This window comes from Ranitomeya imitator, chromosome 4, assembly GCF_032444005.1.
Source record: "Ranitomeya imitator isolate aRanImi1 chromosome 4, aRanImi1.pri, whole genome shotgun sequence".
NCBI lineage: Eukaryota > Metazoa > Chordata > Amphibia > Anura > Dendrobatidae > Ranitomeya > Ranitomeya imitator.
In genome coordinates, this window is record NC_091285.1 from 330,412,320 (window position 1) to 330,434,595 (window position 22,276).

At 47.0% G+C, this 22,276-nt stretch overlaps 1 protein-coding gene across 1 annotated transcript in view; it reads left to right on the top strand.

The window, feature by feature from the left end:
* Positions 1-1,143: 1,143 nt before the first annotated feature.
* Positions 1,144-22,276, top strand: part of MAPK12 (mitogen-activated protein kinase 12) — a 222,175-nt gene continuing 201,042 nt past the window's right edge. Inside the window, exon 1 of the mRNA XM_069764928.1 lies at positions 1,144-1,524. Within this exon, the coding sequence (XP_069621029.1) occupies positions 1,403-1,524 (122 nt within the window). The 5' untranslated portion in view covers positions 1,144-1,402. The remainder of the gene's footprint in view (positions 1,525-22,276) is intronic.

Below are 22,276 nucleotides of genomic sequence, written 5' to 3' on the forward strand. Positions count from 1 at the left end.
GTAGATAAGCCCCTGATGACGGTGAGCTTACCTCACCATCGATTTTGGGGGTGACCGTTTCCCTTTAATATCCCCCAAACTGTTTGATAGCTCTAACACTAATCTCCAAACTGTATGATGACCCCCTAGATAGCCTCCATATAGTATAACGCACCAGTCAATCCTCAATAAAGTAGTGACGTCATTGCAACCCCCTGTCAGTGTCGGTGACGTCAGACGCTGAAAGGGGGATGATGGGAGAGGGAGCGTTATGGCTAGATGTCGATACAGTTGAACCTGCGATGACGGGAGGGAAGAACTGAAATTAACTTTTTGATGATATTCTAATTTTGTGAGAAGCACCTGTATGTGGTCTGGGAGTGTACATTGAGGCCCGGGGTGGGATAGGAAACAGAAATTTACCTCAGGTGGACCGTGAAGGGCCTAGCTGTGGTGTTTGACATTTAGGCAGGGGTATTTCTATGCAGCCGCACGCTCCGGTCCCGAGTGATGGCGGCAGTGCCGGGTATTGATGCGAGAGACTCGTGCAAGTTTCTTGCATTGCACTCACAAGTGTGACCCCGGCCTTAGGGTGGGACTACACGGCGACTTTCCACAACACGGGCCTCACGGCCAGAGACCACCATGAGTAGCTGCTACATCACAGATACAAATGAAGGGGGCTCCTTTCTACCACCAAAGTGTCACGGCAAGCAAGTCGAAAAAATAGAACTGGGTCGGCGTTTTTGCAAGTTGCAGCTGCACCTAGTGACCGTGTCGCCATGTCGCCCCAGCCTTACTGTGTAGGGGGCACAGGGACCTGAGATATGGCTGCTATGTGTAGTTCATACAGGAGTTTGGGGAAGCTGAGAGCAGCTCCCATTACCAGTCCAGTGCTGGCATCAGTAGGGCACAGTGGGGTAACCAGGCCATGTATAGCGCCCATGGTGAGCCCCATATGGACGGTTACCATGATACTGTAGACAGCGCCCTCTGCAGGCCGACGGATTACGTAGACTACTGCAACACGAAGTTATTGCACCCCAGCAAAACTAGTTCACTCGTGTGCCCCCACAGGGGTCCTGGGGCAGAACGGCAAAGCGAGGGTTAATGCCCCTCAGTGCAGAGACTAGTGCCGGGAGCGCGCGGCTGTGCTCGGGTCATGTGACCGGGGACAACAAAGCTCTGCGCAGTGCACAGGACAGCGCACTTCCCGCACAGGACAGCACGGGGCGGCTGCGGGCGGAGAAGCCAAGAAAAAGTGACGAGAAGGAGGCGCCGAGAGTGGGAGGAAAGGAGCACACTGAGGAGGGGGCGGCCAGCATTCATGGTGTATGTATGCTGCATGACGAGCGCTCTGTCAGGAGACCGGAGCCGACACTGAGCCGCCGACAACTCGCTGACACCTCACACTGCTGCAGCCATGTCCTCACCGCTGCCCAAGAAAGGCTTCTACAGCCAGGAGGTGAACAAGACGGCGTGGGAGGTGAAGGAGCGCTACCGGGACCTGCTGCCTGTGGGCTCCGGAGCCTACGGCACTGTGTGGTGAGTGCTGCCGGGGAGCGAGGGGTTAACACACCACCTGGCTGCCGGAGGATGGCCATGGCTGGGAGCGAGGGGTTAACACACCACCTGGCTGCTGGAGGATGGCCATGGCTGGGAGCGAGGGGTTAACACCACCTGGCTGCCGGAGGAGGGCCATGGCTGGGAGCGAGGGGTTAACACACCACCTGGCTGCCGGAGGAGGGCCATGGCTGGGAGCGAGGGGTTAACACACCACCTGGCTGCCGGAGGATGGCCATGGCTGGGAGCGAGGGGTTAACACCACCTGGCTGCCGGAGGAGGGCCATGGCTGGGAGCGAGGGGTTAACACACCACCTGGCTGCCGGAGGATGGCCATGGCTGGGAGCGAGGGGTTAACACACCACCTGGCTGCCGGAGGATGGCCATGGCTGGGAGCGAGGGGTTAACACACCACCTGGCTGCTAGAGGTTGGCTATGGCTGGGAACATGGGGTTAACACACCACCTGGCTGCTAGAGGATGGCCATGGCTGGGAGCGAGGGGTTAACACACCACCTGGCTGCTAGAGGATGGCCATGGCTGGGAACATGGGGTTAACACACCACCTGGCTGCTAGAGGATGGCCATGGCTGGGAGCGAGGGGTTAACACACCACCTGGCTGCTAGAGGATGGCCATGGCTGGGAACATGGGGTTAACACACCACCTGGCTGCTAGAGGATGGCCATGGCTGGGAACATGGGGTTAACACACCACCTGGCTGCTAGAGGATGGCCATGGCTGGGAGCGAGGGGTTAACACACCACCTGGCTGCTAGAGGATGGCCATGGCTGGGAACATGGGGTTAACACACCACCTGGCTGCTAGAGGATGGCCATGGCTGGGAACATGGGGTTAACACACCACCTGGCTGCTAGAGGATGGCCATGGCTGGGAGCGAGGGGTTAACACACCACCTGGCTGCTGGAGGATGGCCATGGCTGGGAGCGAGGGGTTAACACACCACCTGGCTGCTAGAGGATGGCCATGGCTGGGAACATGGGGTTAACACACCACCTGGCTGCTGGAGGATGGCCATGGCTGGGAACATGGGGTTAACACACCACCTGGCTTCTAGAGGATGGCTATGGCTGGGAACGAGGGGTTAACACACCTGGCTGCTAGATAATGGCCATAGCTGAGAATGAAGGGGTTAACACGCCTGGCTAGAGCTGAGAATGAAGGGTTAACACACCTCCTGCTAGAGGACCCTTCAATTCCCTGTTTTGGATATTATTTAGCAAGGCCTGGTCTTGCCTGTTAACCCTTCATTCTCCGCCATGGATACTATCTAGCTGTGCTGGAAGGTGCCTGTTAACCCTTCAATTCCATGTTATTGATATTAGCAGGTACCTTCTGGCACAGTTAGATAATATCCCTATCTGAGAATGAAGGGTTAACATGCTCCTCCTGGCCCTACTAGATAATATCCATTACTCAGATTTCATTGTGCTGCCATTGATTTTTCTCATAAGTGCACTTTCTGGCACAATCAATGTCCCACACAGATTTGCATTTACTTGTGATTATAATTAATGTATGCTTCCCAGCTAATCAGCCATTGAATACTGTAATATTTTCTTGTCATCTGCATAACTTTCTATGCTGCAGATCAGGTGCAGCCCATTTAATGGTTAAACCTGGCGATGACTCCATAGCTTTTATTAGGGTGGAGCTGGATTTAATGTAAGTATAGGTGAGGCGGTTCATCTCGTCCGCCATAGTACAGGTATCAGATTTTCCAGCCTGGGGGAGCTGTTTATTTGCCGAGCACCTGGTACATTGGCGTTACCATGGGGAATGGAGTCGGTGTCATTTTATCCTATAATTCTGTGGTTTCAGTGGGAAGTGATGATACAATACAGAGCTGGGCAGATTTTATCTTGGATGTCCAAACACAAACTATTTTGATATTGGCAAAGAGATGTATAAATTAGTGTGATATTTATGTCAGAGGTGTGAAGAGTAGATGCCTGCTCCGGTGAAGAAGAGCATTGCTTTCTTCATGGCTAAGTCATGTTCTACTAAAGTGAAGATCACTTGAGAGATTTTCCATGATTTTCAATAGTGGCCTATCCATAAAGACACTGATCAGCCACACAATGGGTCTGAAGCTCTGCGATCTTCCTTCTTTAGGGCTGTTACTCGGCCACCTTCCTTCTGTAGTGCTGTAGCTCGGCCACCTTCCTTCTGTAGTGCTGTAGCTCGGCCACCTTCCTTCTGTAGTGCTGTAGCTCGGCCACCTTCCTTCTGTAGTGCTGTAGCTCGGCCACCTTCCTTCTGTAGTGCTATTACTCGGCCACCTTCCTTCTGTAGTGCTGTAGCTAGGCCACCTTCCTTCCTTCTGTAGTGCTGTAGGTCGGCCACCTTCTGTAGTGCTGTAGGTCGGCCACCTTCTGTAGTGCTGTAGGTCGGCCACCTTCCTTCCTTCTGTAGTGCTGTAGCTCGGCCATCTTCTGTAGTGCTGTAGGTCGGCCACCTTCCTTCCTTCTGTAGTGCTATAGCTCGGCCACCTTCCTTCTGTAGTTCTGTATCTCGTCCATGTGAGCGGGCACCAGGTGACCACATGAATGATGCTGTTACTACTGCAGAGAAGGTGCAGTGGAGCAAGCGTGGCTAATCACTAGTGGAACAGGTGGGTGGGCGCCTCACCAGTCATGCATTGATGATCTCTTCTATTCCTTGTATTCAGCTTTTCTTTCTAACTGTAGGCTTAACCCCTTACTGACCGCCAATACATCTTTTTACTGACCTGAGATATGAGACTAGCTTCCCCATACAGGTGACAATCCAGCATCTGTCGGCTGTCCACTATAGCTGACAACTTGCTGCATAGGCCACGATCAGTGTTGGCACTGACCATATCTGTTTAACCCCTTAGATGCTGCTGTCAATAGTGACTACATCATATAAATGGTTAAGAGAGTGTGGGGGCTTTCTATTTATCCCCGTCAGCCCCCTGAGTTCATAATCGTGTGGTCCTGATATTTGGTACTGCAATTTACAGCCAAATAGCGGCATTAGAGTCTTCCGGCTATAGTAACCTGCTCAGAAGTTAGCGTCATTTAGGTGGTAAAAGTACACTTTTTCGTTCCTGTCATGTCACTTTGCATTAATTCCTGAAAACCACCTAAAAGGTAAATAAACTAACAGCAGTTTTCAATGTCAGGGGGTGCTGTTTTTTTTAAAGTGGTATGGCTTTTGAAGATTTCCCAATGTATAGGACCCCCAAAGTCACTTCAATCCTGAATAGGTCCCTAAAAAAGTAAGTTTTGTAAATTTCCTTGAAGAAATGAAAAATTGCTGCTACAAACCTCCTAAATCAGCTAACAAAATAAAATAACATTTTACAAATGGTGCTGATATAAAGCAGACACGAGGGAAAAAATTTTTTTTAACATTTTAGGCAAAATTCTATTTGTAAAAAAAAAAAAAACACAAAACATATCGACCTAAATTTACCATTATCATAAATTATAATGTGCCATGAAAAAACAAGAATCACTGGGATATGGTGAAGCGTTCCAGAGCTCTTACCACCTAAAGGGACATTGGTCAAATTTAAAAAATTTGGCCCCATCACTAAGGGGTTAAAGTTAAAAATGACGGTCTGTCGTTTACCTGAAAGAAAAATAAACCTTTGGCCATTGATGTTGGATCTATTTTCACAGCTCTATTCATAGTTGAGTCATGTAACTCTACAGTAAAAGAGAAGGGAATTAAGCTCACCATACACATAAGATGAATGTTCTCTAAAAAGCGAATATTTAAAAACATTTTTTTTTTTGGACAATGTTGTTTTTTTGTATTGTACATGAATGATGATTTGCCCTGGCAGGCTATTTACTGTCTGCCAAAAGATGATATGTCATGTTAAGCGTTTTTGCTGTTGTCTGCTAAAACAAAAAATCTATATTGGCCGATTATTTATGACTTTGTGCATGAACATTACGTTTTCATATAATATATCTGGCGTTTTGTTAGTGGGATAATTCATGGAAATAATTCAATATACAATTGATCAGCCAATCATAATTTTATGTGTATATCCAGGTTTACTCACTGTGAGTAGTGGTCAGGGGAACTTTCAGAACGGATGGAGGGTGCTCCAGTGAACACAAAATGGACCTATTACGATAGTTCATGAACATCAGATTGAGGATGCTGGGTATCAATACTGTAATTACAGAGGTCTGATGTGAGCAGTGTACAGAGCAGTACACCGCAGCCCTGCACACTGTTTATTGGCTGCTGTGTTCTGCAGATCAACTGCTGTTGAAACGAATAAGAGCTGGGCTCAGTACCCAGCTGCCAGTAACCGGTGTACCACGCTTCTGTGCTGCTCCATATACCATTTACACCCCTATCGCTAATTGGTAGGGGTGCCTTGTGTTGGACCCCAGTCTATTTATATAGATGACCTGTGGGAAGGAATGTGCTATAATATAGACCTTGTAGAAAACTCCTTCAAATCAAATATAACAAAAAATGACAGCAATGACATAGATGTACACAATGCAATTTACACTGAAATTATGGATTTAGCCAGTGTTTCATCTAAGGATGTGTGCACGCAACATCTTTTAATGTTGTACCTGCCAAGTTTTTCCTGCAAGACACATCAGGAATACGCTGACGGTGTTTTTCATGAAGCGTTTTTTTTCCCCATTTTATGTGACCTCTTTCGAAGCGAAAAAGATATGTATTAACCCCTTTGTGACATGCACTGTAATAGTAGTGCTTTGCGGGAGGTGCATTTGCGCAAAGAGCAGTACTAGTAAGGCGCCGCGGCGATCGCCTGTGGGTGTTAGGTGTGACAGCTGACACCCCGCAGCAACGCCCACAATCGATGCTAGCACTGATCATGGGCATTTAACCCCTCTGATGCTGCTGTCAGTAGTGGCATAGAGAAGCATCACGCAGGGAGGGATGCGATTGTGTTGACCTGATGGTCTCCATGGAGAGCCCGGAACCAAGATGGCCGTGGGGTCCTTCCAGGTCCTGCAGGGAGGTGGCTTGGGAGCATGCCTCCTTGCCTGCCTGTCAGATCGCTGATCTGATGCTCTGCAGTGCTGAGTGTCAGATCAGCGATCTGTTGTGAAATAGTAATGTACCATACTGGGACAATGTAAAAAAAGTAAAACAAAAAAAAAATTACAGTGTAAAAATATATATACCATATATACTCGAGTATAAGCCGAGATTTTCAGCCCATTTTTTTGGGCTGAAAGTCCCCCTCTCGGCTTATACTCGAGTCATACCCATGGTCGGCAGTGGAGGGGGAACGGGGGCTGTCTAGCTATACTTACCTGCTGCGGCGCGTTCCCTGCAGTCCCGGCTTCTCCCGGCGCTGCATCTTCTTCCTGTATTGAGCGGTCACATGGTACCGCTCATTAGTCATGAATATGCGGCTCCACCTCCCATAGAGGCGGAGCCGCATATTCATGACTGAAAATGAGCGGTAACTGTGACCGCTCAATACAGGAAGAAGATGCAGCGCCGGGACTGCAGGGACCGCGCCGGAGCAGGTAAGTATACGGGGAGGGGAGCTCTGCGCGATATGTACCTGCTCCTCGCTCCGGTGCGGCTCCGTCTCCAGCGTCCTCTGGCTGTGACGCTCAGGTCAGAGGGCGCGGTGACATAGTCAGTGCGCGCCCTCTGCTGAGCGTCAGTGCTGGAGATGGAGACGCACGAGGAGCAGGTAAATATTGAAAGCGACGGCGTCCTGAGCAAGAGAGGGGAGTATGTGTTTTTGTTTTTTTTTATTGCAGCAGCAGCAGCAGCATTATATATTGGACAGTTTTATATGGAGCATCTATGGGGCAATAATCAACGGTGCAGAGCAATATACAGTGGGGCAAAAAAGTATTTAGTCAGTAAGCAATAGTGCAAGTTCCACCACTTAAAAAGATGAGAGGCGTCTGTAATTTACATCATAGGTAGACCTCAACTATGGGAGACAAACTGAGAAAAAAAAATCCAGAAAATCACATTGTCTGTTTTTTTAACATTTTATTTGCATATTATGGTGGAAAATAAGTATTTGGTCAGAAACAAAATTTCATCTCAATACTTTGTAATATATCCTTTGTTGGCAATGACAGAGGTCAAACGTTTTCTGTAAGTCTTCACAAGGTTGCCACACACTGTTGTTGGTATGTTGGCCCATTCCTCCATGCAGATCTCCTCTAGAGCAGTGATGTTTTTGGCTTTTCGCTTGGCAACACGGACTTTCAACTCCCTCCAAAGGTTTTCTATCGGGTTGAGATCTGGAGACTGGCTAGGCCACTCCAGGACCTTGAAATGCTTCTTACGAAGCCACTCCTTCGTTGCCCTGGCGGTGTGCTTTGGATCATTGTCATGTTGAAAGACCCAGCCACGTTTCACCTTCAATGCCCTTGCTGATGGAAGGAGGTTTGCACTCAAAATCTCACGATACATGGCCCCATTCATTCTTTCATGTACCCGGATCAGTCGTCCTGGCCCCTTTGCAGAGAAACAGCCCCAAAGCATGATGTTTCCACCACCATGCTTTACAGTAGTTATGGTGTTTGATGGATGCAACTCAGTATTCTTTTTCCTCCAAGCACGACAAGTTGTGTTTCTACCAAACAGTTCCAGTTTGGTTTCATCAGACCATAGGATATTCTCCCAAAACTCCTCTGGATCATCCAAATGCTCTCTAGCAAACTTCAGACGGGCCCGGACATGTACTGGCTTAAGCAGTGGGACACGTCTGGCACTGCAGGATCTGAGTCCATGGTGGCGTAGTATGTTACTTATGGTAGGCCTTGTTACATTGGTCCCAGCTCTCTGCAGTTCATTCACTAGGTCCCCCCGCGTGGTTCTGGGATTTTTGCTCACCGTTCTTGTGATCATTCTGACCCCACGGGGTGGGATTTTGCGTGGAGCCCCAGATCGAGGGAGATTATCAGTGGTCTTGTATGTCTTCCATTTTCTAATTATTGCTCCCACTGTTGATTTCTTCACTCCAAGCTGGTTGGCTATTGCAGATTCAGTCTTCCCAGCCTGGTGCAGGGCTACAATTTTGTTTCTGGTGTCCTTTGACAGCTCTTTGGTCTTCACCATAGTGGAGTTTGGAGTCAGACTGTTTGAGGGTGTGCACAGGTGTCTTTTTATACTGATAACAAGTTTAAACAGGTGCCATTACTACAGGTAATGAGTGGAGGAAAGAGGAGACTCTTAAAGAAGTTACAGGTCTGTGAGAGCCAGAAATCTTGATTGTTTGTTTCTGACCAAATACCTATTTTCCACCATAATATGCAAAAAACATGATAAAAAAACAGACAATGTGATTTTCGGGATTTTTTTTTTTCTCAGTTTGTCTCCCATAGTTGAGGTCTACCTATGATGTAAATTACAGACGCCTCATCTTTTTAAGTGGCGGAACTTGCACTATTGCTGAGTGACTAAATACTTTTTTGCCCCACTGTATATGGCACAGCTTTCTATGGAGCATCTATGGGGCAATAATGAACGGTGCAGAGCATTCTATATGGGGCACAGCTTTATGTGGAGCATCTATGGGGCCATAATGAATGGTGCAGAGCATTCCATATGGCGCAGTTTTATATGGAGCATCTATGGGGCCATAATGAATGGTGCAGAGCATTATATGTGGCACAGCTTTCTATGGAGCATCTATGGGGCCATAATGAACGGTGCAGAGCATTCCATATGGCACAGCTTTCTATGGAGCATCTATGGGGCCATAATGAACGGTGCAGAGCATTATATGTGGCACAGCTTTCTATGGAGCATCTATGGGGCCATAATGAACGGTGCAGAGCATTCTATATGGCACAGTTTTATATGGAGCATCTATGGGGCCATAATGAACGGTGCAGAGCATTATATATGACACAGCTTTATGTGGAACATCTATGGGGCAATAATGAACGGTGCAGAGCATTCTATATGGCACAGCTTTCTATGGAGCATCTATGGGGCCATAATGAACGGTGCAGAGCATCTATTTTTATTTTTGAAATTCACCGGTAGCTGCTGCATTTCCTACCCTAGGCTTATACTCGAGTCAATAAGTTTTCCCAGTTTTTTGTGGCAAAATTAGGGGGGTCCTTATACTCGGGTCGGCTTATACTCGAGTATATACGGCATATATTTTTTTTAAATCCCTAAATAAAGAAAAAAATAAATTTTTCCAATAAATACATTTATTTATGTAAATAAAAACAATAAAAATACACACATTTGGTATCGCCGCATCCGTAACGACCAGCTCTATAAAACTGTCCCGTGGACCCCTAGAAGCACAGTAACAGCACGAAACGGCTGTCATCCATCAGGCTTGTTAGCATGCTCACTACCCTGTCTCCTGCACACCTTACCATGCACTTTATTGAGATGTTGATATTATCCAAGATGGATTAAAGGAATTTCAACAAGAAAGACCGGGTGAGTGCGCCATTTCTTTTCTTCTTGTTTGTGCAGTATCCTGCAAATACCCCTAGTTACAGTGGAAGACTACAAAATAAAAAAATATAAAGGATGATAGTCCCTCAGAGGGCTGATATAACCTTATGGGAGATGTGTTATGTTAAAAAATGTAAAATAAAATATATTTACCAAAATACCTATAATGAAAAAAAACAAAACGCCTCCCACGCCGACTCAAACTGTTGCTATAGCCACCCTGTAGTTTGAGACTAGGCATATTATGAAAATAAAATGGGAAAATCATCGTAATACAATGTGTTAGTGAAAGTTTGATAATGTACAATAAAGAGCTATATAATTTTTACATAAAATCAATACTTTACTCCTACTAAACCTAGAAGAATAAAAAATACCTAAAACATTGGTAACCCAGAAAACGAAAGCTTGGGCTATTAAATCGTATTTACATAGTTTAAAAAAAAAAAGACCTAGGTCCATCAAGTTCAACCTCTCTCCACTAATTATACTTTTTTTTTTTTTGTCACTAAATTACCATATAAACTGTAGTATAAGGCTTCTTTCACACTAGCGTCGGATTCGGCCCGTCGCAGTGCGTCAGGACGAGGTTCCGACGCTAGCCGTGAATGCGCCGCACAACGGAGGCAGCGGATGCATTTTTCCTGCGCATCCACTGCCCCATTGTGAGGTGCGGGCGGAGTTCCGGCCACGCATGCGCAATCGGAAAAAGTGGACCGTCTGCAGCAAAAAACGTTACATGTAACGTTTTTTGCTCCCTGCGGTCCGCCACAACACGGCGCAACCGTCGCACGACGGTTGCAACGTGTGTCAATGCGTCGCAATGCGTCGCTAATGTTAATCTATGGGGCAAAAACGCATCCTGCAAACAACTCACAGCTCTCCACGCACATAGTTCCAGCGTGGGGAGTGGGGAGTATTCTAGTAGCTGTGCTCTGCTAGTGAGCAGTGCATGACGTCCCTGCCATGCGCTGCTTACAAGCATAAAGCAGCTGTTGGCACCAGAACAAGACGTTGTCAGGGTGCGCAGGAAGGGAAGTGTAATGTTTTGGTTTTTTTTAAATGTTTTTTGATGGGGGTCATGCATACATGGATAGGGATGGGACCATGCATACAAGGATAGGGATGGGCCATGCAAATAGAGAGATGTGGAGCCTTGCGGACAAGGATAGAGGGATGAAGAGCATTGCATTGCGGACAAGGATAGAGGGATTAGGAGCCTTGCCGACCAGGATAGAGGGATGAGGTGACAATGCATACCAGGCTTATACTCACATCAATAAGGTTTCCCAGTTTTTTTTTTTTGTTTAGGTAAAATTAGGTGCCTCAGCTTATACTTGGATCGGCTTATCTATATACGGTATCTATAACCCGCAATGTTGTGTATTGAAAAAATCATCCATCCCTTTTTTAAAAGCTGTTATAGGGTCTGCCATTACTGCCTCTTGTGGTAGGGCATTCCCACAGTCTGACTGCTCTAAGGGTACCGTCACACAGTGGCATTTTGATCGCTACGACGGCACGATCCGTGACGCTCCAGCATTGTAACAATATCGCTCCAGCGTCGTAGGCTGCTGTCACACTTTGCAATGTACGACGCTGGAGCGATAATTTCATGACGTATGTGCGATGTAGAAGCCGTTGGTTACTATGCGCACATCGTATACAATATCGTGCACACCTTTGTTACACCATGCGATCATGCCGCCACAGCGGGACACTAGACGACGAAAGAAAGTTTCAAACGATCTGCTACGACGTACGATTCTCAGCGGGGTCCCTGATCGCAGGAGCGTGTCAGACACAGCGAGATCGCTGGAACGTCACGGATATATCGCTGGAACGTCACAAATCGTGCGGTCGTATATAAGAATCCTTTCCTATTTAGCTACTGGAATCGCATTTCTTTCACCCGAAATGAGTGCCCCCTGTTCCTTAGTGTGGTCATTGAAAGGAATAAGTCATGTGCCTTATATTGATCACACCTGTATTTATACATAAAAATGAGATCCCCTCTGAGACCTCGTTTTTCTTTAAAAAAAAAAAAAAAAAGCCCACCTTTTCCAACCTCTCATCCTATGAGAGACCTTCCATCCCTGGTAATCTAGTTGCTGCCTTTGGACTGACTTTAGCTTCTGAATATTTTTTTTTTCTTATATAATGTGATGCTCAAAACTGCATCCCATATTCCTGTTGTGGCCTTACAAGTTGCTTTTGTGACTGCTGCTTGACATTGAGTACTGCTGCTCAGCTTTATTGTAATCAGAATACCCAAGTCCTTCTCCTGTTCTTTAGTCCCCAGTATACTCCCATTTAATGTATGTCATGCTGCAAAAGGATTACTCCGTTGTAGGTGCATTTGTGTACATTTATCAACATTAAACCTCATTTGCCAATTGTATGCCCATTCGGTCATCTTATCCTGATCGGATAGTAATATTGTACTGTCAATATCAGATTTTAATATCTAACATCGTTTGGTGTCGTCTGCAGACATTGACGCTTTACTCTCAATCCCAATCCCAGGGTCATTAATAAAGAGATTAAAAAGAATTGGTTCTAGCACAGATCCTTGCGGTCCCCACTGCTGACTATATCCCATTTAGAGAACTGTACCATTTACGTTGACTGTTTCCTGTCTTTTAGCCAATTTCTTACCCATCTGCATTTAGTTTCCCCAAGTTCTTGGTTCTGTAGCTTCAGTTACGATGTTATGTGGTTCAATATCAAATGCCTTTGGAAAGTCCAGATAAATCGCATCAGCCACATTACCAACATCCAGATTTGCAGTTACCTCCTCGTAGAAACCCAACATGTTACTTGGGCTGGTTTCACATTTGCGTCTTTTTGCGCAGCGTTTTATCCGCATACATTCATATGCGTCATGCGTACATATATTTAACATGGTGTACGCATGGACATGCGTTTGCATGCTTTTGCGTATGCATGTCTCATTTCGCGGTGTGAGGCGGGGTCCAGTGAACGCAACATGTTGCATTTTTAGAAGCGTCAAACAATCCGTCAAATATGCACAGGCATGCGGATAAGTGCGTTAAAAAAACGCATTACTGTCTATGGAACGCATGTCCTTGCGTTCGATGCGCTTGCATACTTCGGGCTGCACATGTCCAGGAACTGATTGACTATAAACATAAGGATGAATGACCTCTGGGAGATCAAAACATCCAACACCGCGGAGACACGATCACGTGTTTCTCAACACAGTGATCCAGAACACTGCTCCCATCCCTTATGGGAAATATGCAAATGCATGTAGAAAAGCCGCGGAGACACGTGATGGTGTCTCCACAGCTTTTCTACATGCAGGAACTGATTGAGACACGCCCCCTTGGAACTATCGAAAGCATGCGCATAGATGCAAGCGCAGGCAAAAAACACAACGCATGCACACGCAGTATGTTGCTGACCCACGCCTGTGAACTGTCCATTTGCAATCAGCGAATGCGCCATGACGAGTGGCTCTCTGTGCTTGCGTACTGAAGTTGGTTTTAGTTCCCAGCTTCAGTGCCTGAGTGCGCACATTCAGGGAGCTGCTGGTCACAGCGCATGTGCGGATAGCCGATGGATAATGCCAAGCGTGGCTCCCACAATACACACTGCACAAACTTGGGATATGCAGTAATGTCAACGCAACCCCGGTAACCATTCAAATTGCGGGGACGAGCCCGACTGAACATGATGAAGCTCACCACTGTAACTAAACTAGCAGGTACGTTTTTAGAAGGATTACAGAGACTATTTGAGTGGGAAAAACGTGTTAGTGGTGCACATTGCATCACTAACAACGCACCACTAACAACGCACTGGGAACACTTCACAATGCTACAAAGGACATGACGGGTTCCCTTTAAATATCGGTACCACATTAGCAATCCTCCAATCCTGTGGCACCAACACTGTAATAAAAGTATCTAAGAATATGAAATACAGCAGTCTGTCAGTTACTGAGCTCAATTGTCTCAGTATCGGTGGATGAATGCCATGTGGGCAGTGGGGATTTGTCAATATTTAATTTGCTCAGACACAGGCGTACCTTTTCTTGTGTTAAACTAGTTGCGGTATATCAGGTGGTAAATTTAGATTTTTGCCTTGTTGAATGATCCTTGGAACAGACAGTTCAATGGTGAACACTAATGAAACGTGCCTGTTTAATATCTCAGCCTTTTCTTTGTCCTCTGTAGTTTACTTGTCATTTTTGGCTTTTAAGGGGCCGATGCCATCCATTTTTTTCTTTTAGCATTGACCTATTTCTGAAATGTTTTGGGATTTATTTTAATGTTGCCGGCGATTTGTGTTTCAGTAGATAACTTTAGTAGCTTGGTTTCTTTTTTACATTTCCTATTGAGATCTTTATACTCCTGATGTGCTACTTCTATATTCTCGGCTTTCAAGATTTTGTATACCCGTTGTTTTTGTCTTATTAACCCCTTCATGACCCAGCCTATTTTGACCTTAAAGACCTTGCCGTTTTTTGCAATTCTGACCAGTGTCCCTTTATGAGGTAATAACTCAGGAACGCTTCAACGGATCCTAGCGGTTCTGAGATTGTTTTTTCGTGACATATTGGGCTTCATGTTAGTGGTAAATTTAGGTCAATAAATTCTGCGTTTATTTGTGATAAAAACGGAAATTTGGCGAAAATTTTGAAAATTTCGCAATTTTCACATTTTGAATTTTTATTCTGTTAAACCAGAGAGATATGTGACACAAAATAGTTAATAAATAACATTTCCCACATGTTTACTTTACATCAGCACAATTTTGGAAACAAAATTTTTTTTTGTTAGGAAGTTATAAGGGTTAAAATTTGACCAGCGATTTGTCATTTTTACAACGAAATTTACAAAACCATTTTTTTTAGGGACCACCTCACATTTGAAGTCAGTTTGAGGGGTCTATATGGCTGAAAATACCCAAAAGTGACACCATTCTAAAAACTGCACCCCTCAAGGTACTCAAAACCACATTCAAGAAGTTTATTAACCCTTCAGGTGCTTCACAGCAGCAGAAGCAACATGGAAGGAAAAAATGAACATTTAACTTTTTAGTCACAAAAATTTATCTTTTAGCAACAATTTTTTTATTTTCCCAATGGTAAAAGGAGAAACTGAACCACGAAAGTTGTTGTCCAATTTGTCCTGAGTATGCTGATACCTCATATGTGGGGGTAAACCACTGTTTGGGCGCACGGCAGGGATTGGAAGGGAAGGAGCGCCATTTGACTTTTTGAATCAAAAATTGGCTCCACTCTTTAGCGGACACCATGTCACGTTTGGAGAGCCCCCGTGTGCCTAAAAATTGGAGCTCCCCCACAAGTGACCCCATTTTGGAAACTAGACGCCCCAAGGAACTTATCTAGATGCATAGTGAGCACTTTGAACCCCCAGGTGCTTCACAAATTAATCCGTAAAAATGAAAAAGTACTTTTTTTTCACAAAAAAATTCTTTTAGCCTCAATTTTTTCATTTTCACATGGGCAACAGGATAAAATGGATCCTAAAATGTGTTGGGCAATTTCTCCTGAGTACACCAATACCTCACATGTGGGGGTAAACCACTGTTTGGGCACATGGTAAGGCTCGGAAGGGAAGGAGCGCCATTTGACTTTTTGAATGAAAAATTATTTCCATCGTTAGCGGACACCATGTCGCGTTTGGAGAGCTCCTGTGTGCCTAAACATTGGCGCTCCCCCACAAGTGACCCCATTTTGGAAACTAGACCCCCCAAGGAACTTATTTAGATGCCTAGTGAGCACTTTAAACCCTCAGGTGCTTCACAAATTGATCTGTAAAAATGAAAAAGTACTTTTTTTTTCACAAAAAAATTCTTTTCGCCTCAATTTTTTCATTTTCACATGGGCAGTAGGGTAAAATGGATCATAAAATTTGTTGGGCAATTTCTCCCGAGTACGTCGATACCTCATATGTGGGGGTAAACCACTGTTTGGGCACTCGGCAGGGCTCGGAAGGGAAGGCGCGCCATTTGACTTTTTGAATGGAAAATTAGCTCCAATTGTTAGCGGACACCATGTCGCGTTTGGAGAGCCCCTGTGTGCCTAAACATTGGAGCTCCCCCACAAGTGACCCCATTTTGGAAACTAGACCCCCCAAGGAACTTATCTAGATGCATATTGAGCACTTTAAACCCCCAGGTGCTTCACAGAAGTTTATAACGCAGAGCCATGAAAATAAAAAATAATTTTTCTTTCCTCAAAAATGATTTTTTAGCCTGGAATTTCCTATTTTGCCAAGGATAATAGGAGAAATTGGACCCCAAATATTGTTGTCCTGTTTGTCCTGAGTACGCAGATACCCAATATGTGGGGGTAAACCACTGTTTGGGCGCACGGCAGGGCTCGGAAGGGATGGCACGCCATTTGGCTTTTTAAATGGAAAATTAGCTCCAATCATTAGCGGACACCATGTCACGTTTGGAGAGCCCCTGTGTGCCTAAACATTGGAGATCCCCCAGAAATGACACCATTTTGGAAACTAGACCCCCAAAGGAACTAATCTAGATGTGTGGTGAGGACTTTGAACCCCCAAGTGCTTCACAGAAGTTTATAACGCAGAGCCATGAAAAAAAAAAATAAATTATTTTCTCAAAAATGATCTTTTAGCCTGCAATTTTTTATTTTCCCAAGGGTAACAGGAGAAATTTGACCCCAAAAGTTGTTGTCCAGTTTCTCCTGAGTACGATGATACCCCATATGTGGGGGTAAACCACTGTTTGGGCACATGCCGAGGCTCGGAAGTGAAGTAGTGACTTTTGAAATGCAGACTTTGATGGAATGCTCTGTGGGCGTCACGTTGCGTTTGCAGAGCCCCTGATGTGGCTTAACAGTAGAAACCCCCCACAAGTGACCCCATTTTGGAAACTAGACCCCCAAAGGAACTTATCTAGATGTGTGGTGAGCACTTTGAACCCCCAAGTGCTTCATAGAAGTTTATAATGCAGAGCCGTGAAAATAATAAATACGTTTTCTTTCCTCAAAAATAATTTAGCCCAGAATTTATTTTCCCAAGGGTTACAGAAGAAACTGGACCCCAAAAGTTGTTGTCCAGTTTCTCCTGAGTACGCTGATACCCCATATGTGGGGGTAAACCACTGTTTGGGCACATGCCGAGGCTCGGAAGTGAAGTAGTGACGTTTTGAAATGCAGACTTTGATGGAATGCTCTGTGGGCGTCACGTTGCGTTTGCAGAGCCCCTGATGTGGCTTAACAGTAGAAACCCCCCACAAGTGACCGCATTTTGGAAACTAGACCCCCCAAGGAACTTATCTAGATATCTGGTGAGCACTTTGAACCCCCAAGTGCTTCACAGACGTTTACAACGCAGAGCCGTGAAAATTAAAAATCATTTTTCTTTCCTCAAAAATTATGTTTTAGCAAGCATTTTTTTTGATTCACAAGGGTAACAGGAGAAATTGGACCCCAGTAATTGTTGCGCAGTTTGTCCTGAGTATGCTGGTACCCCATATGTGGGGGTAAACCACTGTTTGGGCACACGTCAGGGCTCGGAAGTGAGGGAGCACCATTTGACTTTTTGAATACGAGATTGGCTGGAATCGATGGTGGCGCCATGTTGCGTTTGGAGACCCCTGATGTGCCTAAACAGTGGAAACCCCTCAATTCTACCTCCAACACTAACCCCAACACACCCCTAACCCTAATCCCAACTGTAGCCATAACCCTAAACACAACCCTAACCGCAACACACCCCTAACCACAACCCTAACCCCAACACACCCCTAACCATAACCACAACCCTAATTCCAACCCTAACCCTAAGGCTATGTGCCCACGTTGCGGATTCGTGTGAGATATTTTCGCACCATTTTTGAAAAATCCGCGGGTAAAAGGCACTGCGTTTTACCTGCGGATTTTCCGCGGATTTCCAGTGTTTTTTGTGCGGATTTCACCTGCGGATTCCTATTGAGGAACAGGTGTAAAACGCTGCGGAATCCGCACAAAGAATTGACATGCTGCGGAAAATACAACGCAGCGTTTCCGCGCGGTATTTTCCGCACCATGGGCACAGCGGATTTGGTTTTTCATATGTTTACATGGTACTGTAAACCTGATTGAACACTGCTGCGGATCCGCAGCCAAATCCGCACCGTGTGCACATAGCCTAATTCTAAAGGTATGTGCACACGCTGCGGAAAACGCTGCAGATCCGCAGCAGTTTCCCATGAGCTTACAGTTCAATGTAAACCTACGGGAAACAAAAATCGCTGTGCCCATGCTGCGGAAAAACTGCACGGAAACGCAGCGGTTTACATTCCGCAGCATGTCACTTCTTTGTGCGGATTCCGCAGCGGTTTTACAACTGCTCAAATAGAAAATCGCAGTTGTAAAACCGCAGTGAAATGCGCAGAAAAACCGCGGTAAATCCACCATAAATCCGCAGCGGTTTAGCACTGCGGATTTATCAAATCCGCAGCGGAAAAATCTGCAGAGGACCAGAATACGTGTGCACATACCGAAACCCTAACCCTAGCCCTAACCCTAACCCTAACCCTAACCCTAACCCTACCCCTAACCCTACCCCTAACCCTAACCCTATTCTAACATTAGTGGAAAAAAAAAATTTCTTTATTTTTTTATTGTCCCTACCTATGGGGGTGACAAAGGGGGGGGGGGTCATTTATTATTTTTTTTATTTTGATCACTGAGATAGATTATATCTCAGTGAACGGAGCACGGGGGGCGTGGAACGGAGCACGGGGGGGCTGGAATGGAGCACGGGGGGGTGGAACGGAGCACCAGGGGGGGTGGATCGGAGTGCAGGGGGGGTGATTGGAGCACGGGGGGAGCGGACAAGAGCACGGGGGGGAGCGGAGCACTGGACGGAGGGGAGCCGGAGCAGTGTACCGGCCAGATCGGAGGGCTGGGGGGGCGATGGGTGGGGTGGGGGCACACTAGTATTTCCAGCCATGGCCGATGATATTTCAGCATCGGCCATGGCTGGATTGTAATATTTCACCCGTTATAATAGGTGAAATATTACAAATCGCTCTGATTGGCAGTTTCACTTTCAACAGCCAATCAGAGCGATCGTAGCCACGAGGGGGTGAAGCCACCCCCCCTGGGCTAAACTACCACTCCCCCTGTCCCTGCAGATCGGGTGAAATGGGAGTTAACCCTTTCACCCGATCTGCAGGGACGCGATCTTTCCATGACGCCGCATAGGCGTCATGGGTCGGAATGGCACCGACTTTCATGACGCCTACGTGGCGTCATGGGTCGGGAAGGGGTTAAACTTTTGTACTGTCTTACCTCTCCATATTGGTTTCTTTCTATTCCTGGACATTTTATTACTGGAGGGTAGAAGTTTTCTCCAGGATGCTAGTAGTATTTCCTTAAAGGGAACCTGTCACCCCCCCCCCTTCCCCAGGCGTTTTTAACTAAAATAGCCACCTTGTGCAGCACTAATGCTGCATTCTGTCAAGGTGACTTTTAGTTCGGGTCTCTGCAAACGCTGCTATAATCGCTTTTATAATTTGTCCCTGATACCTTGAAATAGACCTGGGGGCATGTCTTTTCCCCCAGACAGAAACGGCTCCCAGCCGTCACTCAGGGCCTCTGCGCATCGGGCGCCGCCTCCTCTTCCTTCATTAGCGTTCCCGGCGCCTTCGCTGTAAGTTCGAAGGGCAGCGCAACTGCTCATGCCTGAAAAAAACTTACAGCGCAGGCGCCGGGGATGATAATGAAGGAAGAGTGGGGCGGCGTGCAGAGGCCCTGAGTGACGGCTGTGGTGCATCTGTATTAGGCTACGTTCACATTAGCGTTTTGCGTGTTTGCGTCGGGCGACGCAGCGGCGACGCATGCGTCATGCGCCCCTATATTTAACATGGGGGACGCATGGACATGCGTTGTGCTGCGTTGTGCGACGCATGCGGGTTTTTTTGCCGCAAGCGTCGGGCGCAGAAAACGCAACAAGTTGCATTTTTCTTGCATCCACATTTCGGCAAAAAAGGACACATGTCGCAAAACGCAGCGTTTTTGCGTGCGTTTTGGTGCGTTTTTATTTGCGTTGTGCGTTGCGTCGCCGACGCAGCGGCGCACAACGCAAATGTGAACGTAGCCTTAGGGGGAAAGACCTGCCCCAGGACGATTTCAAGGTATGAGGGACAAATTTCATAAACGATTATTTCAGCAGTGCCAAGAACAAGAACTAAAAGAGCCACCTTGTCAGAATGCAGCATGTGCTGCACAAAATGGTTCTTTTAGTTACAAACCCCTGGGGGGTGACAGGTTCCCTTCTAAGGGAACCTGTCACCCTCAAAATCTAAGATGAGCTAAGCCCACTGGCATCAGGGGCTTATCTACAGCATTCTGTAATGCTGTAGATAAGCACCCGATGTATCGTGAAAGATGAGAAAAAGAGGTTTGATTATACTCACCTTGGGGGGGCGGTCCGATCCGATGGGCGTCCCGGTCCGGGGCAGAGCAAAGTACTGCAGTGCACAGGCGCCGGGCCATTTCTGGCGCCTGCGCACTGCAGTACGTTGCTCTGCCCTCAACAGGGCAGACAAAGTACGCCTGTGCCGGAGCTGTGGCATGAAGACAAGAAGAGGATGTCATCGTAAGAAGATGGAAAGACCGGACCGCGATGCCCATCGGATCAGACCACAGTGGGACCCGCTCCTGGGTGAGTATAATCGAACCTTTTTCTCATCTTTCAGGATACATTGGGGGTTTATCTACAGCATTCCAGAATGCTGTAGATAAGCCCCTGATGCCGGTGGGCTTAGCTCATCTTCGATTTTGGGGGTGAGAGGTTCCCTTTAAAAATGCCCCACTTATTTTTGCAATCCCCAATCTACTCGATTACTCTTCCTTTAACCCCTTCCCGACTCATGACGCCACGTAGGCGTCATGAAAGTCGGTGCCAATCCGACCCATGACGCCTATGTGGCGTCATGGAAAGATCGCGTCCCTGCAGGCCGGGTGAAAGGCCCATTTCACCCGATCTGCAGGGACAGGGGGAGTGGTAGTTTAGCCAGGGGGGGTGGCTTCACCCCCCTCGTGGCTACGATCGCTCTGATTGGCTGTTGAAAGTGAAACTGCCAATCAGAGCGATTTGTAATATTTCACCTATTATAACGGGTGAAATATTACAATCCAGCCATGGCCGATGCTGAAATATCATCGGCCATGGCTGGAAATACTAATGTGCCCCCACCCCACCCCACCGATCGCCCCCCCAGCCCTCCGATCTGGCCGGTACACTGCTCCGGCTCCCCTCCGTCCAGTACTCCGCTCCCCCCCGTGCTCTTGTCCGCTCCCCCCGTGCTCCAATCACCCCCCCGTGCTCCAATCACCCCCCCTGCACTCCGATCCACCCCCCCGTGCTCCGTTCCACCCCCCGTGCTCCGTTCCAGCCCCCCCGTGCTCCGTTCCACCCCTCCCGTGCTCCGTTCCACCCCTCCCGTGCTCCGTTCCACCCCTCCCGCGCTCCGATTTCCCCCCCCCCGTGCTCCGATCCCCCCACCCCATCATACTTACCGATCCAGCCGGGGTCCCGTCCGTCTTCTCCCTGGGCGCCGCCATCTTCAAAAATGGCGGGCGCATGCGCAGTGCGCCCGCCGAATCTGCCGGCCGGCAGATTCGTTCCAAAGTGCATTTTGATCACTGAGATAGATTATATCTCAGTGATCAAAATAAAAAAAATAATAAATGACCCCCCCCCCCTTTGTCACCCCCATAGGTAGGGACAATAAAAAAATAAAGAAATTTTTTTTTTCCACTAATGTTAGAATAGGGTTAGGGGTAGGGGTAGGGGTAGGGTCAGGGGTAGGGTTAGGGGTAGGGTTAGGGTTAGGGTTTCGGTATGTGCACACGTATTCTGGTCCTCTGCGGATTTTTCCGCTGCGGATTTGATAAATCCGCAGTGCTAAACCGCTGCGGATTTATGGCGGATTTACCGCGGTTTTTCTGCGCATTTCACTGCGGTTTTACAACTGCGATTTTCTATTGGAGCAGTTGTAAAACCGCTGCGGAATCCGCACAAAGAAGTGACATGCTGCGGAATGTAAACCGCTGCGTTTCCGCACAGCGATTTTTGTTTCCCGTAGGTTTACATTGAACTGTAAACTCATGGGAAACTGCTGCGGATCTGCAGCGTTTTCCGCAGCGTGTGCACATACCTTTAGAATTAGGCTATGTGCACACGGTGCGGATTGGCCGCTGCGGATTCGCAGCAGTGTTCCATCAGGTTTACAGTACCATGTAAACATATGAAAAACCAAATC